Source organism: Myxocyprinus asiaticus, chromosome 24, assembly GCF_019703515.2.
Source record: "Myxocyprinus asiaticus isolate MX2 ecotype Aquarium Trade chromosome 24, UBuf_Myxa_2, whole genome shotgun sequence".
NCBI classification, from domain to species: domain Eukaryota; kingdom Metazoa; phylum Chordata; class Actinopteri; order Cypriniformes; family Catostomidae; genus Myxocyprinus; species Myxocyprinus asiaticus.
The window spans coordinates 42,518,056-42,541,957 of NC_059367.1; the positions used below are offsets into that span (position 1 = coordinate 42,518,056).

At 38.9% G+C, this 23,902-nt stretch overlaps 1 protein-coding gene across 9 annotated transcripts in view; it reads left to right on the top strand.

Annotated features, from left to right (window-relative positions):
* The window catches only part of nr2c2 (nuclear receptor subfamily 2, group C, member 2), a 76,328-nt gene extending 70,039 nt beyond the window's left edge, over positions 1 to 6,289 (top strand). For 7 of the 9 annotated variants that reach the window (XM_051653812.1, XM_051653805.1, XM_051653811.1 and 4 more), the window contains 3 exons: positions 184 to 324; positions 445 to 550; positions 956 to 6,289. In XM_051653812.1, coding sequence (XP_051509772.1) covers positions 184 to 324; positions 445 to 550; positions 956 to 1,130 — 422 coding nt within the window. In that variant the 3' untranslated portion in view covers positions 1,131 to 6,289. The remainder of the gene's footprint in view (positions 1 to 183; positions 325 to 444; positions 551 to 955) is intronic. The other 2 variants (XM_051653806.1, XM_051653808.1) reach the window with 1 other exon arrangement.
* Positions 6,290 to 23,902: the final 17,613 nt, after the last annotated feature.

A 23,902-nucleotide genomic window follows, 5' to 3' on the forward strand; every position in this document is an offset into this window, starting at 1 on the left:
ACAGTATAATTTAAGATGTTCTTAATAAGTGAGGTATTTTTTAATGAGATTCTAAACTACAAAAACTACAGTATCTCAAATATCAGAAATTGTTGACATCAGATGCTCTGGTACAATGTTGATAATAACTGCACAATGTTGTCATGTATGTCTATAATTCACTAACATCTAGTGTCCTCTCAGTAGACAAGCTATCGAGTGAACGCATTAAACTGGTTATGGAGCACATATGGAAGCTGCAAGAGTTCTGCAACCGCATGGCAAAGCTGGAAACAGACGGATATGAGTATGCATACTTAAAAGCCATCATCCTCTTCAGTCCAGGTACACATGCCAACAGTATTATACAAACCTTTACCTCATAAAAGACCAAAATGTTAAATGGTTGAGTGTTTGAAATACAGTATATGTAAATTACATTTTCTTGATCTATTTCTTCACCAGATCATCCAGGTTTGAGCAGCTGTAGCCAGATAGAGAAGTTCCAGGAAAAAGCACAGATGGAGCTCCAGGACTATGTGCAAAAAACATATCCTGATGATACCTACAGGTATGTTCTGGATTAAAGGAGTTTAAACGATGTTTAAAGGAATAGTTAAATGAAAACAATGTCATTATTTACTCAGTCTCATGTTGTTCCAAACCCGTAAGCTGTTATTTTTTCTGTGGAACACAAGAGAACTTATGAAGATTCTTTATGCAGCTCTTTATGCTATATTTCATAGTGACCATGTCTGTCAAACTCCAGAAAGGACAAAAAACAAAAGTATCATAAAAGCAGTCCAGTTACATTTTTGTGTTTTTACAAACTGAAGGGACGATTTGAAAAAAAAAAAATTAGGGTAAGGGTTAGTAACAGATGCTGTCGACGGAACTTGCGATGTATTAAATTTAATTGATAATTGGCAATTGTTTTGTTTAAGGGCCTTTTATTTGTTGCTGTTTGGTTTGGCAGGTTGGCGCGGATCCTGTTGCGTTTACCAGCGCTGCGGTTGATGAGCTCCAGTATAACAGAGGAGCTTTTCTTCACCGGCCTAATTGGAAACGTACCAATCGACAGTATCATCCCCTATATACTCAAGATGGAGACTGCAGACTACAACAGCCAAATCACAGGCCCCTCTGTGTGACCACTCGCTAAACCCCATCTCATTTTCACCTTCAGACTCAAATCACCTGCATAGTGAGGGACTCGAATATATCACGTTATTTTGAACTGACAACAAGCTCTACCTCAAGAGGAGCTGCAACAGTGAAAGTCTCTTAGTATTTGAGCGTTACCCTAGAAACATTGTGTTAAGAGAGATGCATTATGGGACTTTGAGTTCCAGTGACAGGGCATTTTGCCTCTAAACATTAAACAGACATGGGCCTTTCTTTTGTACATTTACATTTATTCATTTTATCCAAAGCGACTTACAAATGAGGAATACAGCAAAAGTGATTCATTATAAGGAGGCAACAACATGAGAAGTGCTGCAATGTAAAGTTTCAAATTGTTCCGAGAATTACAAGTAGGGAGAAAGGTGAAAGACAGTGGTAAAAGAATGGTGTGAGAATGTTTATGTATATATATATATATATATATATATATATATAATATATATAAAGAAAGATGACAGTTAGTAAATTAGTAGTATTGTGTGCTCACGAAAGAGATGTGTCTTTACATGATTCTTGAAAATAGTTAGAAAATCAGCTGCTCAGGTGGAGTTCGGAAGGTCATTCCACCAGTGAGGAACGGTGGAAGTGAGTGAGGAACGGTGGAAGTGAAAGTCTGAGCAAATGATGTTGTGCCACTGTGAGATGACTCCACAAAGCATAGTTCACCTGCCGATCACAAGCTTCTGGAGGGCACATAGACTTGAAGTAGTGAGTGTAGATTGGGGGCGTGAAACCAGTGGCTGTTCTGTAAGAGAGCATCAATGACTTGAACTTGATGCGAGCAACCATTGACAGACATTGCAGTTCAATGAAGAGAGGCGTGACGTGTGCTCCCTTGGGCTCATTGAAGACCAGTCACGTCGCCACATTGTGGATTAATTGCAGAGGTTTGACTGTATATGCAGGAAGTCCTGCCAGAAGAGCATTGCAGTAGTCCAGTCTAGATATGACAAGAGCTTGGACAAGAAGTTGTGTAGCATGCTCCGATAGCAAGGTCTGATCTTCCTAGTGTTGTACAGTGCAAATCTGCATGATTTTGGTGATTGTGGTCTGTGAAGTCCAAGTGATTGTCAAACACAATGGCAATATTTCTGACTGTCCTGGATGGTGTAATTGTTGATGAGTCTAACTGAATGGTTAAGTTATGTTGCATAGCTGGCTCGCTGGAACAATGAGAATTTCCGTCTTTGCTAGGTTGTTTAGAGGTGGTGTTCTTTCTTCTTAAACGAAATGTCTCCCAGGCGGGCTGAGATCTGTATGGCATTCGTAGGATCATCAGGTTGGAATGAGAGGTAGAGTTGTGTGTCATCGGCATAGCAATGATAGGAAAAGCCATGTGCCTGAATGACAGATCCCAGTGATCATGTCATGTATATATGGAGAAGAGGAGAGGCCCAAGCACTGAACCTTGAGGTACCCCAGTGGCTAGTTGGTAAGACCTGGATACGGCTCCCCTCCAAGACACCCTGAAGGACTACCTGTGAGGTAAGACCCAAACCAGTGGAATGCTATTCCTTTGATACCCATTGTCAAGAGGGTGGAAAGGAGGCTCTGTTGGTAAACCGTATCAAAAGCAGCAGACAGATCCAGCAGAATGAGGACAGTTAATGTTGCTATCGCCAGCCTCAGAGCTTCAGTAACAGACAGCAAGGCAGTCTCAGTTGAGTGTTCGCTTTTGAAAGCCAGACTAGTTGTTTAACAGTTTGTTCTGGGAGAGAAAAGAGGAGACTTGTTTGAACATGACTCGTCCAAGTGTTTTTGCTATGAAGGGGAAGAGAGAGACCGGTCTGTAGTTTTCTCAGAGTGCAAGGATGAGTTTGGGTTTCTTAAGCAGTGGGGTTACTCGAGCCTGTTTAAATGTAGTAGGAAAGGCACCAGTGAGGAGAGAACTGTTAATAATGTGTGTGAGTGCAGGTAGGATGGAAGGTGAAATGGACTGGAGGAGATTGGAGGGAATAGGATTGAGAGGGCAGGTAGTTGGGTGGCTGAAGAAAAGTTTAGAGACAAAGAGGGGAGGAGTGGGTTGTGTATGTTGGTGATGGGTGTCGGGGGTTTGTGGTGTGGAAAACTGACTGTTGATGTTTGTTATTTTGTCTGTGAAAAAAGTGATAAATTCATCAGCTGTTAGAGAGGATGTGGGAGGGGGAGGGCAGAGTAGAGATGTGAAAGTTTTAAAGAACATGCGAGTCTCAGAAGTGCTGTTGATTTTGATAGAATGATGTTTAACGGTGGAGACGTTATCAGAGAAGGAAGAGAGCGGTGACTGATACTTACTCGGGGTAGCTGGGTCTATAGATTTGCGTCATCGTCTTTCAGCAGCCCTGAGTTTAGAACGATGTTAACGAAGAACATTGGATTGACAGGGGTTGTGGTGTGGGCTGGCATGAGGAAATGGGACAGATATTGTCTAGACAAGATGTTAAAGTTTTTTATAACCTTACTTTAAAAACACTTCATGAAATGATCCCAATGGGAGTTGTCTCAATGGGAAAATATTTTTTCACTATCCTGTTTATTCCTTTGAAAGTGCAACATCGACAGCTATGATTCTTTGTTACGTAAGATGTGATCCCTGATTGAATTTCACAATATCAAGAGTTTTACTCGTGAATCTCACAAAAACATGTTCAGGTCATATTTTACCCCAAAATCAAAAGAGAAAAATAAGCAATTACATTTTGCATAAAGAAAAGTAAGCCTATTTTTAGGACAATTAAAATTTCTTGACAGTTTTCCCCTCAAATACTATGATATATGAATATATATAAATGAAAAAAATACTTCAGTTTAAATAATATAAATTTTTTGGGCATTTCTGTAATGAGAATGAATTTATTTTATTTATTTATTTATTTTAATGCAAAAAATCTTCAAGGTCCAAAAAAACATGCTTCATTTTGCAAAGAAAATAATAATAATAAAAGTAAAATGATAATGAGATTCACCCAAAACAAAATGTGCTGCATCAGTCTCCCTCTGAAATACTGTTTAACCTCAATCTGTGGTTAAGTCAAGCTATAATTTATTAAGACATCAAATATGAAAAAGGTCTTTTCAGTCTTTATGAAGTCATTTCATATGACCTAAGCGGGTCTGTTTAGATACTTTTTGTCGTGATTTGGGATGAGAGTGTGGTGTGCCACAGCTCATTATTACTGTGTATGTACTGTATCACTTCTGCTGTTATGACAATCCTCTTACAGTATAACGCTGCACTTATCCTCCTTAAAATCCTCTTCTGTACTCTAGTACATGTATTTATTTGAGTCTAACTCAAAAGTGCATAGGAAAGTCATCAAAAATCATCAGTTATTAAATGACATTAAATATAGGAAATATTTCAAATTTGTCTATAGCATTTGGTAATTTTTAGATGTAATATATCCACAACAGGGCAGTTTCATGCAGTTACATTACTATAAAAAAAATGATTTGCAAATAGATCATTTGTAAGTCACTTAGAGTGAATTTTGTCATCTTTGCAAATCAATGTAATGTCCCATTATTAGGTGTAACGAAAGCATTGACATGCACTTATTTTACATGACTTTTTTAATCTGAAATATTCGCCTATATTTATTTGTGTGTGAAATTATGACCTTGAAAGGAAAAGGTAAATAGTTGAACTTCCAGTCCATTTTATGTTTCACACTTCACCTTTAACTATTCTTGGTTAACCACATTGCTATTTTTAACTACAAATGAAGTCAGTGTAATTTTACATATGAGGTGTGCATAAGCATTTGCAGACACTTCTACTCAATTTCAGTAGGATTTTAATTGGTAATCACCACCACCAACTGTGCAATTGAACTCAGAATAACACCTAAAATATGTCCAAAATGTGCCTCATATATTTGAAAACCTACAAAGTGATTCACAACAGTTGTTTTGCATTTGCATACATAGATTTATTCAGTGAGAGTATTTCTGACTGAACTCTGAAACACTTTGAGTCCAAATTGTTTTTATAATTTCAGTCTCTTGTAAATCTTGACAGAATTATTGTAATGACCTTTACCATTGTTGTATATAGTAATTTGACTTTACAGTTTGAGTTTAAACATGAATGATAATGGATTGTTGTTGAAACAATTGTCAAAGATGTTAAGGTGATTATAAACAATCAGCATACATATTTTGGCATTAATATTTAACAATCTCAAATTAAATAGCATATAAATTGCTTGAATTATTTCATAAAGTTTTTGGATTGATCATTGAAAAGTGAAGGTTAAAAGTCGTCCCTTCTTGCTCTTATTGATTATGGCCAAAAAACATTATATTCTCTTTTTTAAATTGTGTATTAAAATGTGTATTATATGATGCCTAATGTTTTTTTATTTGAATCTGTCAAAGACCGTTTTTATAGATGTTGTAATATCATGTGACATTTGTAGATGTGTACTATCATTACTATGACTGCATATATTCTTATTTCCCCCATTTTCTCTAACCTATGAGACGATAAGAAATTTGTGCATGAAGTAGGTTATGCATTTTATTAAATGCTATACAGATGTGGAGTTTAAATATTGTGGCTTGAGGGAAAAAAAAAAAATATATATATATATATATATATATACAAATATATGCACACATATGTATACACTATGTGTGTATATACGATATTGCGAGGCCAGACCAAGGCAAAAAAATAATAATAATAACATTTCTGGTAATTAACTTGTTTGTATATCTTGTGGAGCAAGGAATGACCTCATTGTCTTTTCAGTGAAAGCCTTCTTTGTTTTGTTGTGCATATTTGAAATATACTGTTCAAATCAATGAAAAAATATTGTGTTTGTTTTTATGTGGTTTTTTTTATATATACTTTTTCAGTGTTCATGTAGCTCAATTGGTAGAGCATGGCATTTAAAAAAAAACAAGTTTGTGTGTTTGATTCCCAGGTAACACATATACTGATAAATGTATATTGTACCTTGAATGCACAGAAGGCGCTTTGAAAAATGCGTAAATGTAAAAGGATAGGGATGCATTTAAATGCATTGTAGGTAAAGATGTATGCATGTTCTTGGGAATCAGACCTGCAGCCTTGGTGTTTGATGCTCTTATTATCAGCTGACAATAAATGACTTGGCAATAATAAAGTTTTTATAACAAAGTTTAATGGATATTTAAATCAATTGTTATATCAATAGTCAATGACTAAATCAGTAGGTAAATGGTAAGCAAATATATAGAGGGTTAAGTAAATACACTGTGAATTCAGTAACAGTATGTTGACATTTCTTGAGTTAAACTCTGTACATGTTTACTGAAATATTAATGAATTTAGTGTAGACTTAAACTGAGAGAGTGTGTCTGAACAATACTTGGAAGACTATTCTATAGTTTGAAGCCAAATAAGAAAAGGATCTACCTCCTAGTGTGGATTTTGATATTCTAGGTCAGTGCTACTCAATGCATGTGGCCCTCGAGCCATCTTTTGCGGCAAGCGTTATGATTTCATCATCAAAAATATATTTATCAATAGCCTATCAAATGTGCATGAGTTGTGAGGTGTCCATTTTCCAGAGTATTTATGGTAGCTCTCTGTATTGCTGAAGCACAGCACAGTTAGAGAGGAAAATAAACTGCAAAAGGATGTAACGAATGAAATCAACAACAAAGAATATCTGAGTATCCACCTTTTTCTTGAATGTGGAAGTGTTCCATGGTCTCCAGTGTTTTCACCCGCATCTGCGTATATTTTTAGCAGGTTAAGTATTACATTTGTAGAAAAAGTAAAAAAAAAAAAAAATAAAAAATAAAAAATATATATATATATATATATATATATATATATATATATATATATATATATATATATATATATATATAAAATATGTGGCTCTGTAGTGCTGATGCTTCACAGAGTCGAAATGACCGTTTGTTATTGACAGTGCCTCACCTGAGTATGATGACATGAAGCGATGGTCCGAGGTTAGTTACGTTGATATCATTAACTATTTTGAGTTGATATGACAGCCAACAACTGCACAAGTTGAGTGTGAAATTCATTTTTACTCCAATTAACACTTAAATCATTGTCATTCTCAGTCTAAATCACTCTAAATCGCAATGTAATTTGGTTAGTTTTGCATTGCATCTCGAGACCATAAACAGAAAACAGGCAATTAGAATCACCATGGCGCCGCCCAGTGGTTGCTCAGGAAAACTGGTTAGTTGATGTTTCATGAGAGTGGTGGTCCGTAAGCACATGCATCCATAGAAACATTAAGTGTAAAAAATGAAAAAACTGAACTGTTAGACCCCTAATTTATATATACAGGTGCATCTCAATAAATTAGAATGTTGTGGAAAAGTTCATTTATTTCAGTAATTCAACTCAAATTGTGAAACTCGTGTATTAAATAAATTCAATGCACACAGACTGAAGTAGTTTAAGTCTTTGGTTCTTTTAATTGTGATGATTTTGGCTCACATTTAACAAAAACCCACCAATTCACTATCTCAACAAATTAGAATATGGTGACATGCCAATCAGCTAATCAACTCAAAACACCTGCAAAGGTTTCCTGAGCCTTCAAAATGGTCTCTCAGTTTGGTTCACTAGGCTACACAATCTGCTGATCTGACAGTTGTCCAGAAGACAATCATTGACACCCTTCACAAGGAGGGTAAGCCACAAACATTCATTGCCAAAGAAGCTGGCTGTTCACAGAGTGCTGTATCCAAGCATGTTAACAGAAAGTTGAGTGGAAGGAAAAAGTGTGGAAGAAAAAGATGCACAACCAACTGAGAGAACCGCAGCCTTATGATTGTCAAGCAAAATCGATTCAAGAATTTGGGTGAACTTCACAAGGAATGGACTGAGGCTGGGGTCAAGGCATCAAGAGCCACCACACACAGACATGTCAAGGAATTTGGCTACAGTTGCCGTATTCCTCTTGTTAAGCCACTCCTGAACCACAGACAATGTCAGAGGCGTCTTACCTGGGCTAAGGAGAAGAAGAACTGGACTGTTACCCAGTGTTCCAAAGTCCTCTTTTCAGATGAGAGAAAGTTTTGTATTTCATTTGGAAACCAAGGTCCTAGAGTCTGGAGGAAGGGTGGAGAAGCTCATAGCCCAATTTGCATGAAGTCCAGTGTTAAGTTTCCACAGTCTGTGATGATTTGGGGTGCAATGTCATCTGCTGGTGTTGGTCCATTGTGTTTTTTGAAAACCAAAGTCACTGCACCCGTTTACCAAGAAGTTTTGGAGCACTTCATGCTTCCTTCTGCTGACCAGCTTTTTAAAGATGCTGATTTCATTTTCCAGCAGGATTTGGCACCTGCCCACACTGCCAAAAGCACCAAAAGTTGGTTAAATGACCATGGTGTTGGTGTGCTTGACTGGCCAGCAAACTCACCAGACCTGAACCCCATAGAGAATCTATGGGGTATTGTCAAGAGGAAAATGAGAAACAAGAGACCAAAAAAATGCAGATGAGCTGAAGGCCACTGTCAAAGAAACCTGGGCTTCCATACCACCTCAGCAGTGCCACAAACTGATCACCTCCATGCCATGCTGAATTGAGGCAGTAATTAAAGCAAAAGGAGCCCCTACCAAGTATTGAGTACATATACAGTAAATGAACATACTTTCCAGAAGGCCAACAATTCACTAAAACATTTTTTTTATTGGTCTTATGATGTATTCTAATTTTTTGAGATAGTGAATTGGTGGGTTTTTGTTAAATGTGAGCCAAAATCACCACAATTAAAAGAGCCAAAGACTTAAACTACTTCAGTCTGTGTGCATTGAATTTATTTAATACACGAGTTTCACAATTTGAGTTGAATTACTGAAATAAATGAACTTTTCCACGACATTCTAATTTATTGAGATGCACCTGTATTTATATTACATAAATAAACATACCCATAATAATATTATATTTAAGAATTACTATAAAAAATTAAGGGTGCGGCCCTTGAGGCTACACGGATACCGGATTAATTTGTTTTTTGGCATTAGAAACAGAGAGCATGGAATAGTCTTCCTAACATTGTTCGGGACTCAGACACACTCTCTCAGTTTAAGTCTACACTAAAGACTCCCCTTTTCAGCCAGGAATACACCTAATTTATCCATCAACTCATAGTTATGCTGCATTAGTTATGTCTGCTGGAACTGGAAACACTTCTCATACTCTATAATCCTGTTTTAAAGTGAATGGCATCTACGCTGATATTATTCTATTTGTTTCCCTATCTCAGTGAGACATCACTTCTGTTTACTATGATGGCCTTCACAGAGGATGAACTGCTGCCAACTCCAACCATCGGACACAGGATTTAGGATGGACTTCACCAAAATGAACTGCCACAAGCTTACAGTCGAACTGCAGTGCACCTTACTGACCTCTACTTGCATCACCTTGGTCAAAGGATGGACTACACTCTTAAAATGGTGTAACATAACTTAGACAATATAGATAATAAATTGATTGCCAACTAAAGCGTTCATCAGCCAAATAACAAAGGACAGTGCATCTATGTGAACTTCTGCAGTTGGACTTCAAATCTTTTAGTCATTAATTTTACAGTTCATTCAAAATGATATTTTATAGAAAAAATGTCGCAATATCCAATTACATTGTCAACCCCCCTGCCGAGGATCGGTGAATATTTTTGCTTTATTGATTTTGCTTTCATTTATTGAAACACAAAAAACTTAAAAGACATTTCAAAATTCAAACTGCACTTTAAACAAAATGAAATAAGCAATTAAAATAATGAAGTGATCAAACAAATCTTATATATACCACCTCTCCAAAGGCCTCATTTGCTAACACGCAAGTATCTGTCTATGACAACAGTTGGAAAATTACTAATAGCCTTCAAAGTAAGAGCTAAATATAATTATAAATGTAAAGATAATAATAATAATAATAATAGAAACATAAATAAAACATTACTAATAGAAAGTTCAACACAACCCACATCATTTCTATTTTCAAAACAGCTAAAAAAGTTTGTTACTTTACTTAGTCTGTACTTAAACTAATAGAAAACACCAGTTTTCATATTAGATGTAACCCTAATAAATTCCCTTGTGTTCCCAAAATAATGCTGCCAAATGTGTTAAAAACAATAAAATAGAACTCAATTTTAGGTTCAAGGTGAACATGGTCTTGTATTATTTTATGATTTAATCACTTTCGTCTTTGTTTAATTAATACAAAGATATATGTATATTAGTGAACTTATAGAGTTGCGTACACACTGCGTAAGTGTGAACTGCTCTGTGGAAATAAAGCGTACCAAATTTCAAGCACCTCCTGAGATGGTCTGAGTATTCTAATATAAGACACTACTCTTCAGACGACTGAATGAAACAGAGAAAAAAAAGAGTGAACTCTACATGTACGTGTTCCACGAGACACGTGGACACCTCTGAACAAACAGCACATCAGACACGGGCATTGACGGATTTTTTTTTTTTTTTTTTTCTATTCTTCAAAATATAATAAAGGGTGTTTCTTCAAGTGGGTGTCTTTGTTTTCTAACAGCATTGTAATAAAGGTTCGGGTTGGGCAGATAAAGGAGGAAGTGGGAACCGGTTTCCACAGTTCACGTGAGTCCGTTTTATTCACAAATAACCAGCAATCGCAGTACAGATTCACTATTCATTCAGCTTTTCAGCATCACTCAAATAAACAGTCTGCTTTTCAGCTTCACACAACACAAGACTCTCTCTCTCTCTCTCTCTCTCTCTCTCGGGGAACAGACACGAAGTCTCTGGTCTCTCTCCCTCTCTCTGTGGACTGGCCATCTTTTATCTCCCCTGACTCTTACTGTGAACATAGAGATGGTAATTAGTCACAATACATCTCAGGTGGATGTCCTTACCGCTTTCTCTATCCCCAGACGGGTGCTCGACCACGGCCTCACCTCCACAAGCATTTCTTGTTATGTGCCACTCCGAGATGTCTAAAGGCCCAGGTATACTTTGTTTTTGCGTGTTCTGGATCGGATCGTGCCCGGCCGACCCCATTGCCTTTCTGAATATACTTTTCTGACTGCGAACAATTAGGAAAACGTTCAACGCATGCCCACTACAACTGCTTTGTGACACTCTTTTAGTACAGTCAACGGCCAGTGCATGCGCAGACGATGTGGTCCTTGTCTGTGTGCATCGTCTGTGCATGCACTGGCCATTGACTGTAAACCAAAGTGTCACAGAGCAGTTGTAGTGGGCATGCGTTGAACGCGTTCCTATTCGTTCGCAGTCAGAAAAGTATACTTTTTATACATTCAAGCCACGCGGCTGGGCTTATGATGAAATTTGCATCACGCATACTGTGCTGGAGCGAAAATATACTTTGGTTGCCCACCACTGTTGCGGGTAGATGAGCAAAATTACCCGTGAATGAAATACCCATATTTGGACGAGGAGCTTGCAAATAAGATTCAGCCTCGTCGCATTTGCCGGGTTCTAATTTCACACCCTGGACTACTGTTTAATATATTTGGTGACTTCCTAGATCCGTGGTTTTGCCATTTCCAGATACTGTCGATCATCATCTGTCAAGGAATGTCACAGTCGGCATCATATTTGAAGACATTGTCTATATCCGATTAAATCATCCTATCGCCCAATACTAATTAGTCCAGAGGTCCAGAGAGATACAGATCTTTTCACGAGCTGACCTTTCATAGGAGGATTTGGTCAAATGCTCTCAGAGGTGAAGCCTCGCCACAAACCCATTCAAAATGCAAGGCTACAGAAGCCAGTTTGATACAGGTTTTCAGTCAACATGACATCAACCACTGAGCTAGGCTGCTTTTTATGTATTCAGTAGGGGTGTTCCTCATTGAAATATTGCTTTCCAAGGGTCAGCTCCATCATGTAATGCTTTGTGCAGAATGTTTTTCGCTATCTTGACAGCTGACTCAGCTTTTCATTTGATTTAGGATTTCTAGGAGATGAAGTAACAAATTCGCAGCTGGAGGCAAAACATTTAAACAGAGCACCAAACTGGGGGCCATTATCTGTGACCACCCTATATGGCTGACCATGTCGAGCCCATTAGGCCTTGCAGCGCTTGGTGACTGTCTCAGATAAATCAGGTAGTAGCTCAGTCTCCCAGAAATCAGAGAAGTGGTCCACAATTAAGAGCTATTACTTTTGCTGTTGAATGGGTGGGTATTTCATGAGATAGCATGGTTTCTTTATGTTGGTTATGTGCAAATTCATTGCAAGTCAACCATGTTCTCACAAAGTCTTTGATTTCTGCTTGCATAGTGGGCCAATACAATGTGTCACAGGCTTGATGATAGCATGCATCTCCTCCTATGTGGCTTGAGGGAATGTGCACGGCATAATAACTTTGTCACTGATACAGAATGCCATTTTGCACACTTATCCCGAAAAGGCCAGTATTCTCGGATGATATTGGGTGTTCTTTCTTTCTTATCAGGTCAGCCTATGAAGATAACTCTCCTGAGTACAGCCTTAGTTTGACACACTGGGGCGTTGTGGTGTGTTTGGCGCAGTCTTGACCTTGTCCTTGTAGCTCATCATATTGCATGTCACCCCCGAATCTAACTGATAATGCAGCGGCTTACCATGTAGTCTGTTTGTTTGTTTAAACTTTATTATCCGTGGGGGGCCTGGGTAGCTCAGTGGTAAAAGATGCTAGCTACCACCCCTGGAGTTTGCTAGTGTGCTGAGTGACTCCAGCCAGGTCTCCTAAGCAACCAAATTGGCCTGGTTGCTAGGGTGGGTAGAGTCACATAGGGTAACCTCCTCATGGTCCCTATAATGTGGTTCATTCTCGGTGGGGCACGTGGTGAGTTGAGCGCGGATGCCACGGTGGATGGCGTGAAGCCTCCACAATGCGCTCAACAAGCCATGTGATAAGATGCGTGGGCTGATGGTCTCAGACGCGGAGGCAACTGGGATTCATCCTCCGCCACCCGGATTGAGGCGAATCACTACGCCACCACGAGGACTTAAAAGCGCACTGGGAATTGGGCATTCCAAATTGGGTGAAAAAGGGGAAAAATCCAAAAAACAAAACAAAAACAAAAACTTTATTATCCATTCAGTTTGTCATAGAACGGAAATTTGCCTTTGACACTAGCATAAAAAGATGACAAGCATTCAAATATATACACACACACACAATACTCACACATTCAACACAAACATAATTACACATGAAAGATAAGTGTATAGATTAAGCTAACAGAATTTTAAAAATACTTCCAAGCATCACAGAATAATATTAGATAAATTAAGCAAACAAACAGAAGTTTAAAATGACAACATGATGCCAACCATCATCCTTAAATCGTAGTAATGACTCAACTTAAAAATAGTCCTATTTAAAATAATCATTGCTATTGGAACAAAGGATTTTTTATATGCAGTTTTTCTTGCCCTGGGAATTTTAAGTCTACGGTCAGTTGGGAGCATCTCAAAAGTAGAAAGAAGGGGATGAGTATGGTCCTTAAATATCTTAATTGCCCTTTTTTTCCATGAAATTAGAAAATAAGTTGTGACGAGGAGGAGGGCGTGGCTGGGCTGTGAGTGGGCCACTCAGCACCAGGCACTCACAGCCCGGCCACGCCCTCCTCCTCCTCACATAAGTCCTGGAGTGCAAATTGTTTATGCCCAGTGATCTTACTTGCCTGGTTAATGACTTGTGATAGTTTGTTCTTTTGTTTAACTGTAAGATTTCCGTACCATGAAACAATATTAAATGTAATAATGCTTTCAGTCATTGATCTATAAACCATGGTTATGTCTACTGATGTTATGATGCTGCCTTGCCTTCATTGAAAGCTGAGCTTATCGTCAATTATTGTACCAAGATATTTATAATTGGAGACCTGCTCCACATCCTGCCCCTTTATGTTAATTAGATTATAAGTGGGGCCTGTGTTACCAGCTCTTGTATAGCTCCCTAGACATAGCTCTTTTGTCTTTGCGATATTAAGATGTAAAAAAACTGTTCTCAAATGAGGAGATTATGCTATCAATATACTTGAAATAAGAGGAGCTGTTCACATCCTCCTGACAAGAAACCGGAGCCATCAGCATACTTAATGAGGGAGAGATTACTGGTATTGCATTGCAGTTCACTGATATATGTAGAAAACAGCAGAAGAGATAGTACACATCCCTGATTTTATCCAGGTGCTGTTGAATTTTATCTAAAAGGGTGAGAGTAGCATTCACTGTGATCCGATTAGCCTGGTAGGTGAATTGCAAGGGATTCATAGATTCACCAATTTAAGATGACAGTTCTTTACATATTAGACGCTCCATGCATTTGCTAAGAACTGATGTGAAAGCAATGGTTCGAAAGTTATTAAAAGATTTTTCATGGGGCGCCTTGGGCACCAGGATGACAGTGGTGTTCTTCCAGGCCAGAGGTACAAAACTCTGTATCTAAAAAAAAAAAAAAATTGAAACATCTAAGTGAACAATTGTGCCGCACATTCCTTTAAAACTTTCCCTTTCAGTCTGTCTGGGCCAGGGGCCTTATGAGGTTTAACCATGCGAAGCCCGTGGATAACCTCCCTCTCCTGTATAATCAAAGGATGTGGTTGAATCATCATCATCGTTTCACTACAAACTTAGTTTCATTTATCACAAAAATTTTGTTTTATCAAATCTTATCAAATCCATCACTGTATTCAGTCCTCTCCACGCATCTTTTGCATTTCCAATTTTAAGTGTCTCCTCAACCTTCTCTTTATATTCCTTCTGTGCATGTATTATCTTATGTCTCCTTATTTAGCTCTTTAACCTTCTGTGTGTCATTTTGCAGAAAAGCAATTTTCAATTCTTCAGATTTAAATAGTGTTTCAAGTCTTTGTTAATTCATGGTTTATTATTTGGATAGATTCTGATATTCCTTGTTTGGACTACGGAGTTCACACAGAAACTGACATAACTAGTCACTGTGTCATTTAACAATTCATAGTTACAACAACAATCTTGATCATTAAAAAATACATCCCATTCAGTGATCTCAAAACAACCTCTTAACTCTTCGATTGAATCCCTTGTCCATGCTTGAATCTGCCAAACAGTAGTCTTCAGTAGAATTGTAGAATGAGAAAAACAGACGATTTCAGGAGGGCCGAAGAGAAGTTTCAGAGGAGTCTTGTCTTTGTATCGGAGTTTCAACAAGTCCTCACGGCTGTAAGGTGTTGCATTCATTAGTCCTTTGTTCCATAGGTTTTCTGATTCAGCTCCGAGCACGCAAGCGAAGTCGAAAGTGCATTTTAAAATCCAAATCAGGACTATAAGTTTAAAAAACATGTTGAGCTTAATACTTAATACAAACAAACAACTTAAAAAAGAACTTAAACACACACATGAACACGCCAGCGTCTAGAGTCAACACTCGCGCATGCACCCCCAGTATTATCCCCAATAAAGTCACAGGGTAACAATCCATTTCTTTCCTTCCATGTGCACTGTGCTAATAGACTCAATTATGTAAATGTCATCATCACTGTCCCCAACCAGCTCCTCACTGGAATTTTCCATGCAGTGCAGCTTTCCATCTGTGTAACTGCAACCTGCGTTTGGTGCCTTCATTCGCAACACCCAGCACAATTTTATCACAAATCAGTTGAAGTTGCTGCTTTTTCTCTCAATCTGGTCACAGAGTTGTCTGTGGATTTCCTTTCCCTCTGTTTACAGCAGCTTAACACGTACCTTTCATAAATCACATTCCCAGCAAGCTTGAAGTACGCTTCCAATGCATCCAGAAGGGCTTTAAAGTCTCCCTGTAGTGCTGTCAAGACAGATTCAAATTGTGACTGTAAACATGCCTGCATTCAGATCCCATTACACTTCTCAGTGTCGCAACTTGGACCTCCCTATCACCCAAATCCATAACTAGGGTGTAATTCTCAAACTCTGCTCTGAATATGTCCCAGTTAGTGCTCCAGTCTCCATTTAGGTTCATCGGTGATGGTGGAGGCCGCGATATGGGCTGCCATGCTACTGGACAGGCAACTGCTGCATCCTCACAGTCCATATTTGCTACAGAATAATTGACAAGATGAAAGTGTTGGGTGTCTTCTGACACCATGTATATGCAGCACTTAATGCATAAATGAAAGACAGACAGGCGTGAATTTTTTCTGCATTGATCACCAGTCCTGCGTCTTGGATTCTTTGAAACTCCTTTGCCAGGTGCTCCAGGTGCTCCTCCCACAACAGACTGTAGATCACAACATCGTTGATATATGCTGCAGATATACGCTGCAGCAAAGTTCTCAGTCCCACATAGCACTCGATCCAGTAGCCGCTGAAAGGTTGATGCAGCTCCATGCAGTACAAACGGCATCACAGTAAAATTATATAGCCCACTTGGGGCCCAGCGGTCAGCTCCTTGGCAGTGTCAGTTAGAGGAACCTGCAGTAACCTTTGCACAGATCCAACATACTCAGATACCTGGTTGTACCGCAGCCCCTTTAGCGCTGTCGAGAGATTAAAATTGGACTGGGCAGGTGACGCGTGGCTGATGCATCCTCACTGTCCATATTTGCATAGACATTCGGGTTCAGAATAATGCAGTCAGTTGAAAGATGCAAGTCAGTTTTTTTAAGTTAATAAACTCAGAGTTCAAGTTTCAGATTTTGATTTTGTACTACACATGCATGTTAATTGCTCTAAACCTGAAGTATTTAAAATTACCATGTTATATCAACAAAAAACTTCAAGAAGAGGGAAATAATTGAATTAAGACCAACTAAATTAGACATGCTAAATGAACTTAAATTAATCTCGTTCTGTTATAAACTAGCTAGTACATTGAATGCTAGCATGCTGAATGCAGACTAACTGGAAACAGCAAATGCTCAATAAATGAAGCAATATAAACATCATTAACTTGAAAGGTCCTCAATCTAATCTCAAGCTCTGCCTTTCACCATTATGGTAACCCCTAAAATAAATCATAACAGAAACTTTTCAAAATAACACAACAAAACATTAAACACTAACAATTCTCTGCCCTTTACATTCATCGTGCACAAACACACTTTATATAACACTTATTTTTAACATTTACTCTCCCTGTTGAGTATCATTTAAAGCATGCTGCATTAGAAATCCCCTGCCCAGTTTCAGTTAACCAAACTAAAAATACTAATATGGTCCCAACACAAATAGATTAATGAAAGCTTAAAAAAAAAAAAGAAAGAAAAGAAACAAGGAATGCTCAGTAGCCTACATCAATTTTATAGCAAACCGAAGCTTTTTGGAGAAATTTGTTTTGAAGAAATTCATGTTAATTAAAAGGTGTCAGTTTCGTGAACTCACAAGAAAGGGAAAGTTCTAAATACTCATCAAGTTTAATTTATTTGAATTTATTTGTATGGTATCATTTTTTCCTACTCAATTATAACTTTGAGCATTAGTGTTTATAGTGCTACAAATACCATCCTTGAACTATAGTTGCAATGCAGAGTAGCCAACTCTCAAGCATTTGGCATGAGACACATGCTTTCAGGCTCTGTGTCACACTCTACCCAAGTAAATCTTACGCCAAATTACAACAAATGTAATTTCATGTAAAATGTATAAAACATAGCAATACATTTTCAATTTGGATTTTTCCATCAGGACGAGACTTGGATTTTTTGGCCGCCGTAGCAAATTTACCACCGCAATGCACATCAGCGTGTCCCAGAGACAGGATAACCAGATCTCTGGTGTAGGTAGGGCAGAGCCCGCGACTCAACACGCATTTGATATCTCGTTGCCCGGACACCACAAAACGAATGCACTTCATATGACTTCTACAGAGAATCATCTTATTTAAATAGCTGGGGAAGAAGGAAAACCTCTCAAACTATTAGACATCCCTGACTGACATTATATACAGCACCGATAATGTAAAGAGACAACCAAGCATCAACATCAATTATAAGGCTTTTTAAAATGCACATCATCACCATTGCTAAAATGTATCGTGTTTATTCTGTAGTAACAAAGAGACAAAAAGTTATAGTTTCATATGAAATCTATTAGGAGGAATCAGTTTAACTTATTTTTTATATTATTTTAAGTATTTTATGTACTTGTGTTTAGGCTATTATTATTATTATTATTATATAGTTTTTATAAAGACTAGCTACATTGACCTAACTAAGATAATGATGAGGAGCCATCCATTGTGGTTATGGCCCTATTATTAAGCTACCAATGATGATTAAACAGTGGAAGAACTATGACAGGCTGTGGTGGAAATTCTGTAATAAAGACTCAAAGACTGAGGTGCCTTTCTAATAAGTATTTAATGAACACACTTGCAAGATGGACTTAAAACCATACAGAGACTCTAACTCCGACTGGTGGTGAGAAATGTGCCTCCAAATTCTCTAGCTTATATGGGCCCTAGGAGGCAGCTGGATTTCATCATTCAGCATTCCTGATAACAGACTCAATCTCAGCTAATAATTGGTTTCTCTCTGGGGCCAGCCACCTCCAGCTCCAACCTCCCCAACCTGCCTAAGCCATTTGTTAGATAAGAGAAAAGCAGGTGGGAGTGGTGCAATGCCACTCTGTCTCCACAGGGGCAGGGAGTATGAATTTTAGTCATGCACCCAGAGAGAAACACAGAAAAACACACAGTATATTCACTCAAGACTTAATGCATGATTGTGATTACACATTACTTAATATATAGTATTACAATTTCTATTACAATCCCTCCTGTGAGCATTATATTCTCATACTAATGATTATAAACTACTGATAAAGTTGATTCATAGCATAATCATCATAGTAATATCACATCTATTGCAAAGATAGTTGTTTTTTGTTTGCAAGAAATAGCAAGCTTTTAAAAGAAACACACATTATTCATATTTCATCTTCAGATTCAGTATCCACATGGAATGCTGGTACTGGTGCTTTTCAAGATCATATGGATCATAGGCAGGCATCTTTGTACATTGACATACTAAAGTGGCAGTCAATCTTTTTACCATATTCTGCAGCAAGGGTATGATACAACATGATAGAGCATACAACATCATTATTACAACAGCAAGCAGTGTCCCTAATCTAATCAGTGTAGCCTTCCAATCTAATGAGAATAGCCATGACAGCCAACTGGCTGGATCTGGCCCAGGGTCAGTGTTTTGCACGTTCATCCCGTAGTTCTTTTAGCATCTCCAATGCTTCTGTCAAATTTCCATCAGGCCCAGTGTTTACGGTATGTACAGTTGTGCTCAAAAGTTTGCACACCCTGGCAGAAATTGTGAAATTTTGGCATTGGTTTTAAAAATATGACTGATTATGCAAAAAAACTGTCTTTTATTTAAGGATATTGATCATATGAAGCCATTTATTATCACATAGTTGTTTGGCTCCTTTTTAAATCATAATGGTAACAGAAATCACCCAAATGGCCCTGATCAAAAGTTTACATACCTTTGAATGTTTGGCCTTGTTACAGACACACAAGGTGACACACACAGGTTTAAATGGCAATTAAAGATTTACTTTTTAAATTGCAATTAGTGTCTGGGTATAAATAGTCAATGAGTTTGTTAGCTCTCACGTGGATGCACTGAGCAGGCTAGATACTGAGCCATGGGGAGCAGAAAAGAAATGTCAAAAGACCTATGTAACAAGGTAATGGAACTTTATAAAGATGGAAAAGATATAAAAAGGTATCCAAAGCCTTGAAAATGCCAGTCAGTACTGTTCAATCACTTATTAAGAAGTGGAAAATTCAGGGAACTCTTGATACCAAGCCAAGGTCAGATAGACCAAGAAAGATTTCAGCCACAACTGCCAGAAGAATTGTTTGGGATACAAAGAAAAACCCACAGGTAACCTCAGGAGAAATACAGGCTGCTCTGGAAAAAGATGGTGTGGTTGTTTCAAGGAGCACAATACAACGATACTTGAACAAAAATTAGCTGCATGGTCGAGTTGCCAGAAAGAAGCCTTTACTGCACCAATGCCACAAAAAAGCCCAGTTACAATATGCCCGACAACACCTTGTCACGCCTCGCAGCTTCTGGCACAATGTAATTTGGAGTGACGAGACCAATATAGAGCTTTATGTTCACAACCATAAGCGCTATGTTTGGAGAGGGGTCAACAAGGCCTATAGTGAAAAGAATACCATCCCCACTGTGAAGCATGGTGGTGGCTCACTGATGTTTTGGGGGTGTGTGAGCTCTAAAGGCATGGGGAATCTTGTGAAAATTGACGGCAAAATGAATGCAGCATGTTATCAGAAAATACTGGCAGACAATTTGCATTCTTCTGCATGAAAGCTGCTCATGGGACGCTCTTGGACTTTCCAGCATGACAATGACCCTAAGCACAAGGCCGAGTTGACCCTCCAGTGGTTACAGCAGAAAAAGGTGAAGGTCCTGGAGTGGCCATCACAGTCTCTTTACCTTAATATCATCGAGCCACTCTGGGGAGATCTCAAACGTGCGGTTCATGCAAGACGACCAAAGACTTTACATGACCTGGAGGCATTTTGCCAAGACGAATGGGCAGCTATACCACCTGCAAGAATTTGGAGCCTCATAGACAACTATTACAAAAAACTGCATGCTGTCATTGATGCTAAAGGGGGCAATACACAGTATTAAGAACTAAGGGTATGCAGACTTTTGAACAGGGGTCATTTCATTTTTTTCTTTGTTGCCATGTTTTGTTTTATGATTGTGCCATTCTGTTATAACCTACAGTTGAATATGAATCCCATAAGAAATAAAAGAAATGTGTTTTGCCTGTTCACTCATGTTTTCTTTAAAAATGGTACATATATTACCAGTTCTCCAAGGGTATGCAAACTTTTGAGCACAACTGTACATGCAGCACTGGTCACCAATTACTGAACAGACCCCTTAATCAGGTGCTCGCATGGTCTCTAAGATCAACCTGTTTTGCATTGTCATTAATGAGGTTGCGTGTAATTGCTGTTTTATGGCATCTAGAGCTGCAGTAGTATAGTTTATAAATCCGTGTTGCCATGATAAGTGTCAATACAGTTACCATAGGGGCGCACATGATTATCCTCAGGCTACCCTTCTGGTGCTTAAGGGGTGCCATCTTGCCTTGCTGCTTCCGCTGAGGGCCCTTCCTATGCTCAGGACGTTGTTGGTTTCTTTACTGGGGCCAGGATTCGTGCCACTGAAAGTAAACACCCCCTCCTTCTCAGACTGTGCCACAGAGTGGTGAAGAGACACACTTTGGTTGCCAGCCAAGGTTTGATGCACACCTTTCGACGGGCTATCCTCTAATTCTGGAATCCTTTTGCAATGGTTAGCATGTATCCACGTTGCTCTCTCAGCAACCTTCACAGCGGTTGCGGCTGTCAGCAGAACTTGGAATGGTCCCAACCACCTTGGCGACTTCCAATTATTTTGCCTGTGATCCTTTACCACCACTCAGTCTCCGGGCTCCAGATCAGCGATTTCCCTTTCACCTCTCTAGGGAGTGCTGCTTTCACCTGTCTATGAATATCACAAAGCACAGCAGAGAGGTTTGCACCAGAACACAACATTTCATCCTAACACTGGTCAGTATTAGGCAACTGCATTTTTTGTGGTCCAGTTCCTGTGTTAAGGGGCCTGCCAAACAAAATTTCATATCGGCTCAAACCATTTTGTTTTCTGAGCCTTGCTCACATTTGCATTAACATCAGTGGTAATGCTTGAACCCAGTTTAGTCCAGTTTCAACCGAACATTTGACCAATTTGTTTTTCAGCATGCCATTTTCTCTTTCCACTGCTCCTCCACTCTTGGGGTGGTAGATGCAGTGTTGTCATCATATCAATTCCCAAATACTGACTAGTGTGACGTAGGGCTTGATTCACAAATTGGGTTCCATTATCATTGCTAATTTTTCCCTGGAATGCCCCATCTGGGTATTATTTCTCTCGTTAGAATTTTTGCCACTGCACTCGCATCCGTTTTCTAGTGTGGTATGCTTCCACCCACTTGGAGAACATATCTACAATCACCAGCATTATTTTTTGCCTTCTTGTATACTTAGCTCAATAAAGTCCATTTGAAGGTGGTGAAATGGCTTTTCAGGTGGCAGATGTGCACTCGTAGGTATCTGTTGCCCTCTTCCTACATTAAATTTGGCACATATCACACATTTTTGACAAAATTGTTGTGCATAAATGGAAAACCCCTTTGTGAACCAATACCTATTTATTTCACTCAACATCCCTCCTTTTGACACATGGTCTACACCGTGTGTCAATTTTACATAATGTGGAAATAAATGATGTGGCAGGCATGGTTTACCATTTGGACCGAACCAAATACCGTCTTGCTTAGAACAGTCAGAATTCTTCCAGGCTGCTTTCTCTGCTGTGGCTCTGCTCTGTAAATCAATTAAATCAGCATTTGGTGTGTGTGTGTGTCAGTTTGTGGAACAGAAACAAAACTGTTGTTTTGAACTTCCTGTTGAGTAGCTTTCTTTGCTGCAGCACCTGCACGTGAATTTCCTACAGAGATTTGATCAAGCAAGTTAGTGTGTGCCTCATATTTACACACAGCAACAGAGGACGGTAACAATACGGCCTCTAACAGGGCCGCCACCAGGGGTCCGTTAGAGATGGGTTTGCCTGTAGATATAAGGAAGTCTCTTTGCTTCCAAATGGCCCCAGAATCATGCAACACCCCGAATGCATAATTACTGTTAGTGTAAATGTTAATGGACCTACCAGCCACGTGTTTGCAGGCTTCAGTTATAGCTATCAATTCCGCTGCTTGTGCGAATGTGTGTCCGGGTAAGGAGTGTGCGATGATAGTATAAAAAATGCAGATACTACAGCAAACCCAGCCCTAGTTTTTCCCGTGATAGGGTCCATTGAGGCAGAACCATCAACAAATAATTCCAACTCAGCATTGGATAGTGGTGTACCCTTGAGGTCAGGCCTGGGGGAGCAAATGGCTGTTATTGAAGCAACACAGTCGTGTAGATCTCCATCATCTGCTGTGGGTAAAAGAGTAGCAGGGTTAAGAACTGTACATCTCTTAACATTAATGTTTGGCATTTCCAATAATATAGCATTATATCTTAACCATCGTGCTGCAGACAGGTGAGCTGTTTTTTGTACTAACAGTATGAATGATACTACATGTGGGACCAATAAGGTCAAATGTTGATAGCCCACCAAATCTCCGGAAGCGAGCACTGCTTTTTCTGCAGCAGCAACAGCTCTAAGAAATTTGGGCAGCCCAGCTGCCACTGTGTTGTCAATTTAGATGAGAAATAAGCTACTGGCCTTCATTTTCCCCCATGGTCTTGTGACAGAACAGAAGTCATGTAACCTCCTTTTCGTCCACGGTCTGTACAAAAGGCTTAGTCATGTCAGGCAGTCCCAATGTGGGTGCAGGTTGTAAAGTCACCTTCAGATAAGAAAAAGCGTCATGTCCGGATTCAGTCCAAACTACTTTGTCATTTGTCATTTCCTTTACCATGTATCACTGCAGACAGTGGAGCCTCTATTTCTGCATAATTAGGGATCCACTGCCTGCAAAATGACGTCATTCCTAAAAAACTCATAACCAGTTTTTTAGTGTTAGGCTGTGGAAAGTTTTGTATGGCCAAAATTATTTTAAGCAAGAGGGACTTACCCTCAGCTGTGATCACATGGCCCAGGAATGTAACTTGAGGCCTTATCCATTGCAATTTTCTTTGCTTACTTTGTGGCCTTTCTTAGCCAAGTGTATAAAAAAGGTCAGAGTGTCGGCTTTGCA